General features: G+C 37.6%; 1 protein-coding gene across 1 annotated transcript in view; it reads right to left on the bottom strand.

The window, feature by feature from the left end:
- Positions 1 to 16,857: 16,857 nt before the first annotated feature.
- The window catches only part of LOC130593272 (sodium channel protein type 5 subunit alpha-like), a 41,028-nt gene continuing 38,296 nt past the window's right edge, over positions 16,858 to 19,589 (bottom strand). Inside the window, exon 26 of the mRNA XM_057398299.1 lies at positions 16,858 to 18,597. Within this exon, the coding sequence (XP_057254282.1) occupies positions 17,420 to 18,597 (1,178 nt within the window). The 3' untranslated portion in view covers positions 16,858 to 17,419. The remainder of the gene's footprint in view (positions 18,598 to 19,589) is intronic.

The following is a 19,589-nucleotide window of genomic DNA, read 5'->3' as shown; positions in this document are numbered from 1 at the left end:
CCTAGAAAAAAAAGTTCCTGATCAGGTTCTTCAGTGTTTTTAAAGCAAATAAAAGGTCACTGAATCCTACAGAAAACCCTACCATAAACCACCATTTTTCTTAAAGCAAGTGCAACAAACCACAGGACTTACATTATTTACCGTTCCCTCTAAGTGAAGATTTGAGGAGTCACTTCTTTCTGTGCAAGAGAAACATATCTCAGCCCATTTACCTCCCAAGAAACAGTTGGATAAAATTCCTCACTGTCTTCATTATTTCTATCTCCCCTTTCAGCAATCTCTTGCCAGCCTGGCAATTCACTTCCTTCAGGAGCTGTGTTATTTGTACATGGGGGGTGTTGAAGGAGGCGTCTGTTTAGCTATCAGAGTAACTGATGTGATCATACAAGGTCTCATGGGAACGGCTGTAACCTCAGTAAGCAAAACCGCAGAGGCTCCAAGCTGAACATTTCCTTCAGATATTGTTCCACCCCTGGACTTCTGAGCGCCTTTCACAGAGAAACAGGAGTGCAGCAGAACAAAGCAGTTGGGAAACAGGGGCTAAAATGGTTTTGCCAGCTTCACAGTGAGAGCTTCTCTGAACTATAACAGTTTTTTTACAAAAGGCATTGGCCTTTACATTTTATTTAAATATTCCAGTTTCAGTTGTCTGCTTTGGTAAAGTCAGAAAATGTATGATGCTGAATCTATAAAGTGAACTGAAAGACTATGGCTGAAGCTAATGCATTAAAAATGTGAGCACTGCTTTGACCCATAAGATCTGGGTGCTGGATCCTTACTCTCAACTAAAGCTGCTATTGTAGATACTGATTGGTTTAGTACCCATACTAAATAAAAGGAGGGTCAATAAAACATTGTTTTTTTATTCCATTTGTATTTTGTCCTTGGCGAGTTTGGTTGAGGTAGAAGAGAATCTTTCAAGGGAATTACTCTTGCAACATATTGAGGCAAATGCTATTATATTCTTGTTGAATTTGGGCTGGTTGCCAATCTCCAATCTTTAAAGTTACCTTTTATCAAAGTATGTGGGACTGTGAGAAATGGGGGGAAGAAGTCATGATAGTACACCAGCTCTCTAGGTTTGATGTGTTGGTGGAACATCGCCATCTTATGGCAAACGCTTTGGTTCATTAAGCTGTAAATTTAATGAGCGTTGTTGTAGGAAGCTAAACTATGTCATGGACAGTTTGCAAAGGGTGCCTCACAGAAGATTGAATTTCATGGAAAGAAGCACATCTGTAATGATCAGGGGGGCTATCCACAAATGAATTAGGAAAATTCATTGCCGGTTAAACCAAATAAAAGATTTATTAATCCATCCGACTTCACAACTATCAACACTATCAAGCTTTAACGTAACATCACGTACAGAAAGGAGCATGCTCACACGAGTTACATGAGTCTCAGACTTCATGACACAAATTAGATTCATCTCTTGTCCCTGCAAGCTGTCAGAGTTTTTATATAACTTTAAAACCAATTTACATTAATTTTATGAAGTTTGAACTGTTTACAGCTTCACTTAGGTGTCCGTGAAGGTGGGTAAAGTTCACCTCCTTCGTATAAGTAACTGCACCTTGTATTCATATGGAAGGAATAGGCAAAAAATAAAGGTAGATTTTAAAATACATTTACACTCCTGAAGAAATATATGGATGCCCAATAGGATTTTCAGTGTCTGAATGACATTGCAATCAATGAGACTTAAACTTCTAAACACTTTTAAGAATGCCACTCTCAAGCTGCTCTAACATCATTTAGGTAGATAGCATTTGCATCCACCTCCAGGGCTAATTTACTTGCATTTCACTCAGAGTTATAGACGAAAAGCAGACCTGAAACAGCAGCTAGTCTTGGCTTCCTCCATATTAGCTATTCTCTCCTTTGAGGGAAAGATAATCTGCAGTTTCTAGAGGCAAGATGGAGTTACTGTCATCTATAAGTGAAGAAAGCAGGAATGGCATCTCATGTTTATTTCAGACTTTCCCTGGTCCTTGTGCTAGCCTTGAGATGGGCAAGTTACTTACCAGCTCTGGCCCAGACTGAGTCAGAGACAAGCTTAGCTCTCATTTATTAAAAATATCCCAAGGTATTTTCAAAGGGAACTTCCTTCTACAGGTTGCATTCAGTGTATATTCCGTGTGTGTACCAAAATATCCAAACCCATTGACTACCTGTGACAAAGAGACAACTAAATCAGCTCTGTCAACCAGCTTTAGCCCAATGGTTGCTTGACAAATCAGGTGTCTCGCATCACTGTGCTGCAAAGTGGCTTCAGGTCATAACTCCCTGTGTAGCCTGCAAAGTGTAGCACATACATGAAAAACATATTGAATGTTGAATCGTAGTGGCCAAACAAAATGCACATTTAGCTCAAGGGCTGTTTAGTTCAAGGACAGCTGTCTCGGCTCCGTAGGCTGTGCTGATGAAATCTCGTGTCAGGATAAACAGGCATTTAAACATGTCCCACCTCCTTTTAAATGTGTGGGGAGAAAATAGAGATTCGCTGCTGGGCAGGGAAGGGTGAGGCACTTTTGGCACTGACTTTTCCTCCTCTATCCAAAATGAAATCCTTATTTTGCCCATTGTACTCATGGCAAGGCTTTTTGAGTCCCCTCTGCTCCATCAGTAGGAAAAGTTAAGAACCTCAGCAAATTCAAGTCAATCAAAGCAGTTGGAGGGGAATAAATCTCAAGCTAAAAGAAAGTTGAAAAAGTGGAAATGTAAATGCTGCCATGACAAAATCTCAACCTTGCTAAATGAAGAAGAGCCAAAAAGCATTCCCCATTTGTAAAGAAAATACATGGAAACAGTCTATTAAAAATAAATAAATAAATAAATGAAAATCAAGGTGTTTAGAGAGAAAACTTCTTGAGGTATTTAAAAAGCTGATCAATATCTGCATTTGCAAATGACACAGAAACAGCTTAATGGAAGCAGGTAAATATTTGGTATTAATGGATATTTGAACTTAAGAAAAATTAATACTTAAAGACAAGTGAAACATACACATGTGAAGTATGTTTGCTGTTAAAAAAGAAGAATATTCATTAAATGTAAAGTAGTTTAATCTACAACAAAGCTGAACAGTCAACTTAAAGTGAGATTCAAATTGCCTTTTAGTTTTACCCTCCACAGCATAGCAATAACTTTGGGGTAGGGAACGGTTACTTAAAAATAAGACAAAATAATTAAACTTCTTAATTCTTTAAAAAATAACCACCAACTTATTTCTGCATATTTCCTGAAGGTGCTGTAAATGGTATGTGTGTACATACCTGTTATGATAAATTATGCTATTTTATAGCAATTTCAGAAACAGTTGGGTGGAAGGTAGATTGTGAAAAGCTATGTATCAGTTACAGGAATCAGTCAGTATCTATCCAGCTTTCACATAGATTTCATTGCTATAGTAACAGGGACACGAAAACAACTACAATGGCAGTTTTAATAGGAAGAAAGCAGATGAGTTGCAGAAGTGCAATCATTTTTGAATATATTTCTGGAACCTCCGAACATCACCCAATTTATTAAAGATTAATTTCTGGTCCTTTCTGAGAAATTGGATATTATTACAAAAATCTTATCTGTAAATTCCTTTTGCATTTTACTATCATGTTTTAAGGATACAGTGTTGATTTTCATTTTGTAACCCATTTAATTTCAGAAACATGCATCAATCAGAAACCTTTCAACTGCACAATGTGGGAGAAAGGAGATGACCAAATAGAAAGTGTTAATATCTAATGTGTGAAATACATATGAATACTTCATCTGGTAAAGGAAAACAAGTCAGTGTTCTGATAGCTTTTCATTACTGTTGCTAACTATATCTCATACCGAAATTCTTTGACAGATTTCAGATATGCAATACAGAATCATATACTCATTAATCAAAAGCAAACTTACATACTCTGAGCATCATACCTATAACTGAATTACGAACAATAACTTTCTGATTGCAAGCATTGTGATTTCTAATGCCAACCAACACAGACTGGAAAAAAAATAATTTTTCAAATTCTTTGTATGTACTGGTTCAGCATAACAACTTCAGTTAAGTTAGAATAGCTTAACTGATACCGTTTTAAACAGATAAGGACCACACTTTCTCTTTCCCATAAAGAAATCACCATGATGAGATTCATATCACCACATTTCCAGTTTTTCATGGATGTGATGTTGATTTTATTCTGTCAATGAAATTATGGTATGGAAATGAACCCTCATAATGCTTGTTTATGTTCATCTGTACAATGTTTCTGTGACTTTACAAAACCAGAAGCTTTTCAATGTTGGGTGGGGTTTTTTTATATAACACTTCTCTAATACAATGGAGACTGAGAGCTTCTGGTCAAGAGGGGAAATCCTCATAAACTGCTGTTTATGGGATGAGTATTAGCATATGTGGGATTTGTAGCCCAGTCTGAAACCAAGGAAATGATGCTGCAGAGAGCTTTCAGTGATTTATGAAGGCCCTTTACTGCACAGAGATTAAAATAGCTTTTAAAATATATTACATTGCTGTTTTATTTTGAAAGAATAGCTGAAGCCGTTTTCTGGTTCACATAATAGGGAAGTCTAAATGGTATAAAGTAGTTAATTGGCATTTTTGTCAAAATAAAGACCCAGTATAAAGGAATCTCATTTCCTTTCATCAGAGAACAAAATTATATTAAAAAACATCATGATGATGTAAAATTCAGACTCTCTTGAATGGATAATTGGTATTACAGAGTAACAGGAAATTGGTTTCTTAGTAAGTATGTATTAAAATCATTCTATTACATACAGCAATCTTCAGCTCTTTAAATGGTCCAATGCACATCTCAATCAGGAAAATTTGCTTATCATCTACTCAGATGGAAAAATATGGATTGCTCTTTTCTCTCTCCTCACTGGTCTATCAAAATAATACTAAGAGAATAAGGGTAGTGAAGTAGATCAAGTTAGAAAATTAATATTCCTAACACTATTTCATCAAGCAGCATTAAGTAGGTCTCAAGATTTTCCTAGCTGTATCAGACACTGGATATTTATTCTTTGAGAAGGTTTTTTTCCCCATTATATCTCTATCATTATTATGAAAAATCAAAACACAAAAACCTGATTACCTGATGTAAATCAGAGGCAACTTTAGTTTTTTGAAGATATTATGCATTGGAATGAAGGTCCAGACTGTTAAGAATAAACTATAGCCTTCAGGAGCAGGGAGTTTTAAGGACCTACATACATTACAAGATATTTAATACATAATAATATGATTGACTAAAGCTTCTGTTTGGCAGAGTATGGTGATTTAGAGACTGCATTATTCATCAGATTGGAAGAGCTGAAAAAAAATGAGTGTCATATATTGCTTAGAAAATGAGGTACTCTTCTGATCCTTTACAAGAGGATCTAAGCTGAACAATCCTCAACATCTTGTTCTGCCAGCCTCTGCGCTTTGAACTACAACCTTTATTCTTTCCACCTTCTCTGGAACAGAGGAGCTTGTCACTGCCTGCTATTTTCAAGTTTGTTGCACGAATTTTCAGTTTTTCCTTTGAAATCTTGCTAATGTAATTCTGCATCTATCATGTTTCTGTGAGGTCTTTCTTCAGTATCTCTGCCTCTCCTTTTGTGGTTTTCTGTCCAATGATGGCTTCATTGGGCCTTGTAGTCTGTGGTAGAAGGGAACTAAGCATATAGTACTTTTTTTTTCCCAGTTTTTGTACATTTTCAGTTGGCCTTTAAACTTATGTTACAGAAGGAGTGTGAGAAAAGCAAACTTCATGGTCAGGGTATTGATTCATTACCACAAGTCTTTCCAACCAAGTACCTCAAGAGAGTTTAAGATCCTTAATCCTCCCAATTTGAATTGAGTATGTTCATTCTAGGAGGGGTGTCTAAGTTTTCTGACTGAGGACCTGGTCTTTTACATGGTCTACCATTAAATCTGGGAACAGCAGCAGAAATTATCTGGGGAAGGAAGAGAAGTTTTGCACACAAGGAGCCACATTAATCACAGGGTAACTATATAGGCACTTGTAAATCGAGAAATTGTTATGTTCTTCGAGCCAAAAAGTAATTTAATTTGCTGATATTAAAAAGGAATTAATTACCTTTTTTAATATGTGGAAATGCTTGCTTTTTTTCTGCTTTTTTTTTTTTGAAAGTTAGGCTCATTTGGAAATTAAGACATTTTAAATATCAGGTATCAAGAATTTTCTTTAAAGAACAACAGGAAATGACTAATGCAAATATACAGTAAACCCATTTGGTCATTTACACAGAGGAATCTTCCTCCAGCTCTTTAATGGACTAATGCATGCTGTATTGTAATGGGACTAATTTGCTCAACACCTACTTAAGGAGAAGATGCAGGGGTGCCTGATTTTTCTCCTCTCTTGGGTCTGAAAAAGCAATATATTGCGTCCATGAAAGCATCTGTGACACTTTGACAGATACAATGAGCTGCAGCCAATGCATAATTGGACAATGCTAAGAGAAATGTCTGAAATTGCCTCTCAGAAGACATGCTTTAAATGTCTATCTAATTACAAACAGAATGGGAAAAAAAAAAACAAACAAAAAAGGAAAGCTAGGATTTGTTTCACCACTCATCTCACTCTCATCTTTTAAAGCTAAAACTAGAGCTTTGAATTTGTGGAAATAGGGATGCGCAATTGGAAGGTATCCTGCTGTTGAAACACATTATGTTATAAACATCTGTGCTTTGCCAGCCGCAAGTATTTTTGTGTCAAATTAGTGCAAAGGCCAGAGGAAGTAAAAATCTGAAATCAGTGTCTCACCTGTGTTAGTCACCCCAGTATTTCTTGCAACATGTGATCTCTATTAACCTCCAAAAGAGAAAATTCAAGCAATCTGCCTACAGTAGTCAGCACCTGTGGTAACATATCATAAACACACAAGTGTATTTACACATATAAATGCATAAATTTGGTGGGTTTTCCCCAAGTGAATCATATGTCCTCCAGCTGGGGCCACACTTTTGTGTTATTTTATAAGCACTTTCATTCTTAGTCACTTATAAAAATATAAAGGTTTTCTAGGTACCGGACATGAAACACAGTGCCCAGGATTTTAGAGATTGGTTTAATTTTCATATTTTAGCCACAATGTTTTTATCATTCAGCTTCCTGCAACACATAGAATATAGAATCATAGAATGGTTAGGGTTGGAAAGGACCTCTAGTTCCAACCCCCCTGCCATGGGCAGGGACACCTCACACTAAACCATTTCACCCAAGGCCTCGTCCAACCTGGTCTTGAACAATGCCAGGGATGGAGCATTCACAACCTCCCTGGGAAACCCATTCCAGTGCCTCACCACCCTAACAGGAAAGAATTTCCTCCTTATATCCAATCTAAACTTCCCCTGTTTAAGTTTTAACCTGTTACCCCTTGTCCTGTCACTACAGTCCCCAATGAAGAGTCCCTCCCCAGCATATGATATGAAGAAATCAGTGTTGAAAAGGAAAAAAGTGGGAAGAGAAAAGGTGAGAGGGAAAAAGAAGGAAGTGCTTGTATTAATCCGCACATTTCATACAGAATCTGAGTCAGTTACTGAAACAGGATTTGGCTTCCTTTTTCAGTGAGGCTTTTGACATTAAAGATCTTTTCCTTTAAAAGCAAAATCAACAGTTCATAATACCAGAACTGATGCATTGGGTAAGGATTCCTTTTTAGAGTAGCAAAATCCAACATTTTCCACACACAACAAAAACAAAAAAAACCAAAACAAAACAAAACAAAAACCAAAACCAAATCCTTTATAGCAACCATTACCTTTGTACATGAAAAACTTGTTCATGAGATGTTTGGCGGATAAACACTCTTGGGCTTAAAATTCAAGCAAAAGTTGAAGGGATAGCACTAATAGCTGGGTTTGATTGCAGCCAAAAAATGAAAACTTTTGGGATTTACAAGAACATGCAAGCATGCTTACAATTTTCACTTCCAAGACTGGGCAACCATAGGACTGTCTTTATCAGTTAGGATACCCATATACATACCACAACTCATTCAACTGCTAACTGTTCAGTAAGGGCAGACCTTCTTATAAGATTTCTGGTGATTTATTACTTTTCCTGAAGTCAGCCAGGGACTTTCTCTATATCGTGTTAAAGAACTTAGTAATTCAACTTTGTATTTAGTAGGACAGGCATCAGCAAAAGGCCAGCAGCATGATGAACCCAGTAAATATCTTCAGGCTTTTCAACATCATAGAAATATGGAAAGACAAAAAGCTTAGAAGAAGGAAGAAATGACATTTACCTATGTAGAGAAGCAGGTTTACTGTATCACCTTCAGAAAGCCAGGAAGTGTCTTGTGAGGAAATGCTTATTACTCCACAGATATTTCAGTGATCCTTTTTGCGTAAATCTCTGAAATATGGGCACTATCTAAGCAGTGATCACAAAGACAGATTTTAACCTTTGCATTTGCCTGTGAGAAAAGGCTCATTGGACAGTGTGCACTGTTAAAACACAAGCAGGGCAGTAATGTGGCACTTGGAATTGAAAGCCTCTGCCAATCAAGCGCATTGTGTTCTCCTTTGCTACAGCTGTATGTAGTATTCAAATCCACTAATTGGCATCATCAGACCAGGAATTATGGAGACAGATTTCACTTTATTTCTTATATATTATTCATGGCATGCTATGAAACATTATGAAGTTAATTTAATTGCACTGCAATTAAAATACCTTTTTCTGTATACATAGATAAACATACAAAATTTATAACCATAAATGAAGATGGCTGTTGTTGTTTCTATTATCATTAACATGAATTAATAGGTTCTAAAATCGTATTTTTCTTTTACTATTGCCCCATCTTTAACAAAGGAAAAAATCGCTTTTCTCTAAATATGTGCTTATTTATACTCATGGATAGAGAAAATTGCAGAAAGAATGGCCATGCCAGGTTGGCAGAGTCTGACACTACCTGACCAGATTTTTTCAGACTCTTTCAGATACATGAGGAGGAATACGCATTTAATATCACATTTACTTGTTTGAAGATATCTAATGCAATATGGAATTTTTGTTTTAGCAGAATGACACATAATATGCTAAAATTACAATACAAATGTAACGGTATACTCAGCAAAAATTAGCAGCTGCAATATACAAGTCAATCACACTACCGATTTGATCTCCATTACCCTCTATATAATATGCCCACCATCATGATGCTAGGCATCCCCAGGGACCAGGGAGAAGGGCTGAAGCAGACTGCTTTCTAAGCAGATTGCTCTCTTTAAATTCTTTGCTTAGTTACTTTTCTTAGCTTTTATACTCTCTATTGGGCCAACCTATACACACATTCCTCCCATACTGTTCTCATTAGCTCAAGGAAACATTCTCTTTTAATGAACTTAGGGAGAAATATTTGCACAGCTGATCTACTCAACTGTTGATATAGTCTGTTGATCCACTCAACTGTTGATGGCTGTTTATCTAAAACAAAGGCTACCCTCCAGGCTCATTTGTGTTGAGATAAATTTGCTTTCTTTGCAGCACTTGTAGTCAGTCACACCATACATTATTCCCTGAGCTTCTTGGGCATATCACCCCTGCCCATCTCCTTTCTCCATTCCAGGGCAGTCATATAGGAAGAAAATGCTTTTGCCCTGAACTGAAAACGGGCCCAACTGCTTTAGGCAATATCAGTTTAACAAAAAAGATTCTCTTCTGGCAGTCAGGTAGATCTATGCATGTCACCATGCACCTAATGAGACCATACAATATAATGAAACAAAATAACTCTGAGATAATTTTAATTTTAAAAAACAACTTCTATTTTATTTGATACTGTATTCAGCTCTGTCCTGGGTTCAGCAATAGCAGTCATTTTTCTCCTTTGTAGTAGCTGGCGCAGTGCTGTGGTTTTGACTTTCAGCCTGGGAACAGCACTGATAACACTGATGTTTTTAGTTGCTGCTCAGTAATGTTTAGTCTGACCAAGGACTTTGTGAGTCTCATGCTCTGCCAGGGAGGAGGGGAAGCTGGAAGGAAGCAGAGACAGGACACCTGACCCAAACTAGCCAAAGAGGTATTCCATACCACAGCATGTCATGCCCAGGATGTAAAACTGGGGGCAGTTACCTAGAAGGGCTAGATCACTGTCGGGGTTGGGCTGGGTATCGGTTGGTGGGTGGTTGTATTCTCTTCCCTTGTTATTTCCCTTACCATTATTATTATCGGTGGTATCAGCAGTGATTTGTGTTATACCTTAGTTACTGGGCTGTTCTGATCTCAACCCGTGGGAGTTACATTTTTTCAATTCTCCTCCCCATCCTTCTTGGGGGGGGGGGGGGGGGGAGGAAGGGTGGGGGGGAGTGAGAGAGAGAGCTGTGTGGCTGACTGAGTTTAAACCAAGCTGAAGTAGAATGTCAGTTTAAGCACGTAAAGCATTTATCAGTTTAAGCATGTTTCAGACTGAAATTGCAGGCTGTAAACTGGTAAGAACATATAGGGCAAATGTACTTTTAGATTTAGTATTCTCAAATAAATACCAACAAGTCACATAAGCAGCAGAATTAGCAAACTCTAGTTTTCCCTATGACTTTGTATTTTGCTGGTGGACTCACAGGTGTAGGAGAAAGCGTGGCTTGCACTGACTTCATCCATGCTTGTACATTAATACTCTCTTTTTCCTATCTGGATTTTTTGGGTGTTTGCCATCCAGATTATTTACTGTTTCTTAAGGGATGAGCTGCCTACTCAGAGGAAAGTAGGAGACCTTAATTGTTACCCATTATATTTGATGTTCTCACTGCCATCAGATATTCTAACTTTTGCGCAGCTGGCAGACAAAACAATTTACATAAGGAAGTTGAAGATAAGTAGGGTGGACATAATGGACATAGGCACAAGTATTGTATGAAATGAGATGTCAGACAGACTGAGAAATGAGTGATGGGCACTACATATGTGTAGGGAGCAACTGAATGTCATTCTCCAAGGTGCTGTGGTGGGGTCTTGCTGTTATTTGGATTAAAAATTACTGTTATTTCATTGAAAAGTGGAAGAAATTTTCTATAGATACTGTTCAGAAGGCAGGGGGGAAGCAGCAGCTGGAGGTATTTTTTGTGAATTTCTTTGTACAGATTTTGCAGGATCTGTCTTATTACACGAACACAGATTTCTGGCTGCAGCAGTTACAAGCTTCACAACACATTAAGTGAAGAACAAAAGGGTGACTTTTTATTTGCCTCATTATGTCTGTGTTATTATTCCAGCCATACCCCCACAAAAAAATAGATAAGTGAAGCACTCGTGCGAAACCTTTGCTGATAAATTCTGCAGAGAATGTTAAGACTGGTAGCCTAGTAGGACCGCTATTAAAATACTGTCTCCAGTTCTAGTCTCTTCCTTTCAAGAAGAGTATGAATATACAAAAGAAAATTCACATAAAAGTTGATCTTTCCAGTGACTACTCTAATTTATCACTGGGGACAAATTCTACCCAGTGTTTGGGTATCAAGCTGGGGTGGCTCTTGTCTTAAGTCTGTCCTATGAATCTCTAACATTTGAATACTCTTGCATAGCCCATCTTGCCTGGAACCTGGAGAGAAGAGGAAACTGCATTGCCCTCAATTTGCCCAGAACTCTAGCAGCTCTGATTGAGGTAATGACTATTATAAACATCAGCTTGGCCTGTCTTGTGTTAGCTCAATGAAATCATGAAGCAGATAACTGCAGTGGATTTGCCCAAATAGCTATATTTTTCTGAGGGGTTGCCAAAATACCACGATTGCTCTTCCAAAGTCTCTGTAGATCAATAAAACCACTTACAGAGTTGATGCCTTCACGTATTTTCTCTGGAACTGGCATAGCAAAGAGCCTAAACTTGTGCCACCACATTCAGCTCTGAAATCACTCAGTATCTTCCTCCAAATATTTATAATGGATGGAGTACTGAAGAAAATCTCAGGCAAAAAAAATTCTGACATGATCTGAAATGAAGTTACAGAGGACTCATTGTTTGGTTCCCAGGGTGGACAGATAAGAAATCATTTGTTAATTTGCAGTAAATTCTCTCCCTATCATACAAACAGGGTGGAACTGTATACCCAAAGTAATACTTATTGGTATAGAATCAGACTCTCATATAACAAAAATGGTGGTTGATTAATGGAAAAATGGTCCTCTTAGCCATGATATTTAAGTTTGAAAAGCATGTAGCTACTGTCCTGGAATCATAGAGTAAGTTACATTGGAAGGGACCCTGAAGTTCAACAAACACAACTCAAGGCAGATCCATCTTCCAAGGTATATTCAAGTCTGCAGCTAGATCAGGCTGGTCAGTGTCTTCTCCAGTCAAGTTCTTAATTTCTCCAAAGATAGAGATGCCACAACATCTCTTGGTCATTTGTTCCAAAGTTTATCCATCGTCACTGGGGATTTTTTTCCCTAATGTCTAATCAGAACTTGCCTTGTTGGAACTTGTGCCTGTGGACTCCTATCTGTACCACTGTGTACATCTAAGTTCGGCTTTTACTTCTCTAGAACTACCCATTGAGTAGTTGAAGTCAAAAGTAAGATCCACACTTTCACCTTTTGTTTTTTATACTGAACGAACCAGTCTTTCAGCTTTTCCTTGTATGTCACATGATCCAGCATCTTGATGGCCCTCCACTGGACTTGCTCTAATATGTCTCTTCTTTTGAGAAACCCAAAACTAGACAATATTCTAGTTGCATTAATTTGATTATTAGTCATTTATGACTACCACATGGTAGTAAAGCACTGAAAAGCTGTGGCTGAGCTAGTAAAATCTGAGATAAACTGGGTCAGTACATGCTCATTTAAAGCAAAACTTAGACTAATTTGTTGCCAGACTGGGGATGAAGTAGGAATTTTCCTTCTGTTCAAAGTATCGGAAATATTGAATATTTTGCCTTCCAGTGTAGCCTGATCAAAGTTTGCTGGGAACCATTTATGTATTTCTTAGCAATATAGACCTCTAAGATACTGGTAAAGGCTTTTTTATATGATATAGTTTTCACTTCTGGAACTAAAATCTCTCAGTTGTTATGTGGGTAGGGAAAGTATAATGGATGCTCCTTTCAACCTTCTTAGATTCAGTAGGCAATATGTGATTGCCAGAGTTCTCTGAAGTGTATATTTAAAGTACCAGATAGTCTGTTCTTCTCCAAAGTTTACCTCTTCTCCCCATCCATAGCTATTCTCTTTTTCTGAACTACTATTTCCTGTTAAAGGTTTCTTTTGTACCAGCTGCTTCTAAACAATCAATCTGACCTTTTAGTTGCACCATTTCTTGTTCTTCTCATCTCTCATTTCTATCCCTCTTTTGCTAGAAATTGATGACACTTAGGGTTACCAAAGGGAAATGGTTTTACGCTGTTATTTGGCTAGTTACCACAATCTCTGGCATTTTTTTCCCTTTACCTTGAATCTGTGATGAGATACTGTTATAAGTGATAGTTCTTCCACACAATTATCTACACGTAAGAGCCAAGTTAGTTAACATGCACATAGGTTTTGGCTTTCATAGGCAGTCATTGCATAGGCTTCCACCCACAGACTTAACAAACAGCACATTAATCTTATGTTAACACTAAAAAAGAAAAAGATTCGGAAAACCATAGAGAAGGTTCACTGGCATGAGACCTGTTCAAAACATGGTAATCCTACCTGTCAGGACAGCATATGCTTGCTGAATTAGGTTGCAATACCTACAATATATCTGTTCAGTTCTCCAATGTATGTCCAATGCAACTCCAAGGCAGAACAGGACCAGTAGCTGGAATGGATGTTAATGATCAGCAGATACTCTGGGATAGGGCGTAGGTGTTCATAATGAAGGCAGTCCATGTTCTGAGGAGCAGAAGAGATAGGCAGGTGCCAAGCCCATTTTACTGTTCATCTCTGTGAAGCAATTGGAAGAACCTTTCCTTGGCAGGTGAGGCAGAGAGACTTCAGAAAGTAATCCTTTAAAGTCTGCTGAAGCAAGCCTAAGTCAGACCTGCTATTAGCTGGTGGTAGTTAACAACAGCATCAAAGCACAATTCCTCCATCTTTGTAACTTTTTCTATAAATACTGAAAAATTTGTTCTACTCAGTTTCAGCATAATATGACAGACATCTTCTCCATCACTTCTAGCAATAATCCTGAGCTCTGCCTAAAGCTGCTACAGTTGTTGGGTGTGCTATTCTTATGGGAGCATTCACCCTAAATATGAGTTAGACAAGCGTATTTTGGCATGTCTTCTTGTATAACATAATTTACAGGGATTTCTCAGTTTGAGATAGAATGTTTACATTTGGCTTTGGAAAGTGACATTATAGATGACACACTTGTCAAGCACAATGACCTTTGGTAGTTTCAGGGAAAATATGCTGTGATGAGATTCTCTTTCTATTACATTTCTTTTCAAATAACAACATATGGGGCCTCTTTGTGTCCTGAAGAAACACTATGTGTAGTGCAAACATTGCAAGGCTAGCGGTAACTGAATAGCTCCAGAAAGCAAAAAGCATTTTCCACAAAACCTTTACTGAGCCTGTTTTCAGGGATACAGGACTACCACAAAGGTAGGAGAAAACTCTAAATGATCAGTGGTCAGTTGGTAACTATTTCTACACAGAAAAATGATAAATGGAAATGTGATAATAGAGTTCTGCCTCATCACTAAGGAGGCGATGTTGCTATGCATTACATTGCTGATTCTCGGGAATTCACTAGTAAATTTACACACACCATGTTTCCTAACTGGAGGGATCCAATATTCCTTTGGGTTTGCTCTGCTCTGATTTTAGTATCAAACTTCATAAACAGAAAGTAATATTCTTCCATTGTGTTCCAAGCATGCCTGAACACTTCTCATGAAGTTCACATGTCCAGGCAGCTTTACCTGGAGGAATTCACAAAAAATCCCACCTGTTCTTTGCTATTAACTCCTCACCGTACAGAGTCTTCATAAAGAAACTCTGTGCTACCTCAGCAGCTGAATTGCCTTTGGGACAATTCCAGCATGAAGAAGCCACAACAGCTGGATATCACCATTCTCTTTTCAACCCTGCAATAGCATTATAAGGCTATTTTAAGGCTTAAGCAATACTATAAAATTGTTCAGACTTCTAAATTTGCACTGTGGTGAATTCGGGTGCTTTTGTATATTTCTGAGGTAAAATAATCACAAAGGATGCATTCATTCCAGGCATGATTTAGTCCAAAATTGCTGTCCCTACAACGGACATAAAGTGTTCAGCTTTGAAGTATTTCTAATTATGGACCAGGGCATAGCCACTGCTGCTGCACTGAAACAACATAATTTTAAATTGCAAAGGTCAGATTAATAAAAAAGAAAGACATTTTGTTAGAGTATTATTAGTGTTTAAAATTCTCTCATACGGTTTTTCCAGTCTTTCCTTATTTTCCAATATGCAAGAGCAAAGCACTCTTATTTCTTTCCTAACAAACATTTCTTGCTATGGTGTTATAAAGGCATGCTGGAAACTACCCCACTGAAAGATCCAAGCACACAGGATTCTGCCAATCTGTCATATGTGAGAAACAGAACAGTCAGAAAACAAGCACCTACTGAGACCTGGGGCTAGACTGAAAGCCCAGGACAGGAAACCAGAGTTATGACACTGTTTCATAGAATCATAGAATCACAGAATAGTTTGTGTTGGAGGGGACATTAAAGATCACCCAGTTCCAACGCCTTGCTCTAGGCAGGAACACCTTCCACTAGACCAGGTTTGCTCCAAGCCCCATCCAAGCTGACCTTGAACACTGACAGGACTGGGGCACCCAGAGCTGCTTTGGGCAACTGGTTCCAGTGTCTCACCACCCTCAGAGTGAAGAACTTTTTCCTAATATATAATCTAAATCCACCTTTTTCAGCTTACAGCCATCCCCGCTTTTCCTATCCCTATCTGCCATTGTGAAAAGTTTTTTTCCAGATTTCTTTTTGGCCCTGTTAGGCACTGGAAGCTGCTCGAATGTCTCACCAGGGCCTTTTTTTCTCCAGGCTGAACATCCCTATCTCTCTCAGCCTGCCTCCAGTCCTCTGATCATCTTTGTGGCCCTCCTCTAGATATTATTTACAATTAATTTTATACCTACATGCTGGCTGACGCGAAAGTTGACATCTCTTCAGACTGGTTGCATTCTAAAACGTAGTAAATGCTGCCATCTAATGGTGTCTGATCATTGAACAAAGAATATTACAGTAGAAATTGAGCAATTACCTTATTGTTCCTGCTATTGGTTGCCTGAGAACGCTAAATCTTTTCTGATTCCCTGAAAAAAGGAAAGCACTTACATTTTTCTTATACTTTATAGTAGCTATTTTTTTTAAATTATACTGCTGTGGTTTTACCCCTCTAATAGTGTCTTGTAACAAACTGAAACTGAACATACCCCTTACAAAAGAGACAAAAAATATGTTAAACATCTGAACACTTTTATTGAAGAATCTAATAGTCCTGTTTCACTGGTTCTGAGGCCACCATGACATGTCACCTGACCAACATAAAGTGCAAAAAACCAGTAAAGGTAATATTAATACACATTGTTCATACATAGGTTTGTGGTTTTTTTCCAAAAGCAATGAAATAAATGCTTCCTCTAACTTTAATAAATGTTGTCTTGTAAGATATACCATGAACTCTTTTTCAGATTGCTAATACTTTCTATCACATTTGGATGAACTATATTGATGAAATGTATGTACAACAATCCTTAAGATTTTCCGAAACAATACCTCCTGCATAACATCCTTTGATTTTGGTAACTTGTTATCACAACTTTCATTCACCAAATGATAGATAGAACAAATCATATACAATTTTAAGCACAGACACCTGAGGATTATATGTTACATTCACTCAGGTGCATATATAAAGACACCTCAAAAATTCTTAAGAATAAACAAATCCATCCAATGGTACTAGGAGGAAGATGGTTCCAAGCAACATAGAAATTAGTGATTGATTATACTAAAGTGTCTTGAATAAGCTCTTTTACATAAAATGCAGTAATTATTTTACTACAATAACTGATTTTTCAAACCAGGCTTTATCTCTAAAGAGATACACATTGTTCTACAGACTTGTGTAGAACAATGTCTACATTGTTTTTACAGTTACAACAGATCTACGGGTTACTTCTGTACACACAGAAATATGAAGTAACACAAAAAACAACTGCTGTAAAAATTAACTCACCTCCTCCAGTAGCTGAGGAAAAAAAAAAATCCAGTTTGATTTTCCTCTAATATTTGACTTAGTTGTTCAAACCTTAATTGTTTCAAGGAGCATTTGCAAAATAGCACAAGCACAATACTTAAAGGTTGCCAGCATTTTTCAGAATGTAAAGTATTATGCTTCATCTGAATATTTTCTCCATCTGAAAATAACTGATACTGATTTAGTCAAAAATGCTGCAGCCTGGGGCAACCTTGTGTGTCCACATTATTGCTATCTGTTTCAGCAATACCATCATAAAATAAAGGGAGAGATATGGAAGACGCTGTCCATGATTTGTCTAGCTTCCTATCATTATCTTTATTAAGCATTGATGCAATAAGACTTTCTTTCTTACATGTACTTTCTTCAAAGACAGCACTGTTGTAGCGTTTACGATGGTATAAGAAAGGTTTCTTTTTAGAAGAGCGCTTCACCAAATACCTCCTGAAGGCCTTTTGAATAATACGAGCTGATACTTCCTCTTGTTTCCTTTTAAGGGTAGTAGTAATTGGCTTGCAAGAAGTTTTAGCTGGATCATCAGCCATAAATTTTTCTTCAATGTGCATTTCAAGATCACGCAAATCTCCAGATTCTCCCCAAACCCTTTTAGAGAAAGCAAGCAAGATATCCAAGCAGTGGATCTTATCTCCACTAACTAGAGGGAGGTCCATGGATATGAGCTGAATTTTATTAGGCTTTGGAATGCGTAAGGGTTCTGCCAGAGCATCTGCAAAGTCTGAAAGAGCAGAATATTCAATAAACTGTGTTGCCTGAGGATCAAATTTTCCCCAGGTCTCATAAAACATATCAAAGTCATCCTCACAAAGAAGACCTGTGCTTTCTTCAGTGGCAACATTGAAGTTTTCTAAAATGACAGCTATGTACATATTTACAACAATAAGAAATGATATAATGACATAGCTTACAAAATAAAAAATACCAACCCCCCTACTTCGGCAACTTTTTTTCTGTTCACTTGTTAAATTTAAGTTGGGAGCACATGAATTAGATTCTTTTAACAGAGGGGCCAGAAGACCATCCCAGCCAGCTGATGTTGTAATTTGGAAGAGACAGAGAATGCTACTATCAAAAGTTTGAAAGTTGAAAAGGTTATTAATTCCACCTTCCCAGCCAATGCAGGCAAAGTTTGTCATGCCCACAACAGCATAAATGAACATAACCAGAAAAAGCAAAAGACCAATGTTGAACAGTGCAGGAAGAGACATCAGTAAGGCAAAAAGCAGAGCTCGAATTCCTCTAGCTTGTCGGATTAATCTCAGGATTCGGCCAATTCTTGCCAAACGAAAAATTCTCAGAAGCGTAGGGGAGAACAAAGTCTGAAAGCCTTCAGCAAGTCCAGTACCTTTGAAATTAAAAAGAAAACAGAATGTTGTCAAGCCATATCAGTGAAATTCCCTATTTATGTCTATTTTGCTATGTGCAATGCTTTAGGTGTTGAAAATAACTTTGAGCATATTACAAAACTTTCACCAAAAATATTATCATCAATATTGCAATTGCTTACAAAAGAGCTTAGGAAAAGGAAGACAAATTGTAATAACTTTAAATCTTGAAGAAGTATCAAGATTTCATATAGTTTGGCAACTGCATTCTCCCAGTTTTCTCTAATTCAGGGGATAAAATTACACATTGCTTAAGTACTAAAAAGTCCTTTAAAATCCATTCAGCTCCTGTGCTGGAAGCTATGGGGCTTGTCTCCTAGCTGCTGCCTGATTGCTGCTTCTTCTACAGGCATAAGCCACATGTTAAATGTGAGACTTTTATTAATGCTTGGTACTTAAATGAGATCAGAGAAGAGCAAGAAGAAAATAAATGAAAACTGTCTTTCAGTATTCAACCTTCATCACACCTCATTCTATGATCCTACTATCAGAATAATTATACAGTAGTAATGTAAGTGATTACAAACAGAGGACTTAAGAAGTCAGCATTTTCATAGAATCATGTTTGGTTTGGAAGGCACCTTAAAGGTTGTCTAGTTCCAACCCACCTGCCATTGGCAGGGACACCTTCAACTAGATCAAGTTGCTCAGAGCACCATCCAAGCAATTTTTCTGGGTTGCATGGTATAGAAAAGGGGAACTGTGCTTAGAGATGAGGCAGAGAACTCAGATCAGGTTCTTTCCCATCCTTTTTTCTATGACATAACCTGAGCTTGGTAGGAAGCACAGACAAATAAACCATACAAGAAATTAAAGCTGTATATGAACCTTTGTAGGGGAAATGATATGCATTTAGTCTTAGTTGAAAAGCAAAATAAAAACAAGCCAGTTTTTATGACTTTCACAGTCACCAACAGTGGCCTGGATTTAGAATGGTGCAGAACAATTAAAT

Source organism: Pezoporus wallicus, unplaced genomic scaffold (genome assembly GCF_028554395.1).
Source record: "Pezoporus wallicus isolate ANWC-B61680 ecotype Strahan unplaced genomic scaffold, APGP_CSIRO_Pwel_v1 contig_7237, whole genome shotgun sequence".
Classification (NCBI taxonomy): domain Eukaryota; kingdom Metazoa; phylum Chordata; class Aves; order Psittaciformes; family Psittacidae; genus Pezoporus; species Pezoporus wallicus.
This window is presented reverse-complemented; position numbering and strand designations above follow the sequence as displayed.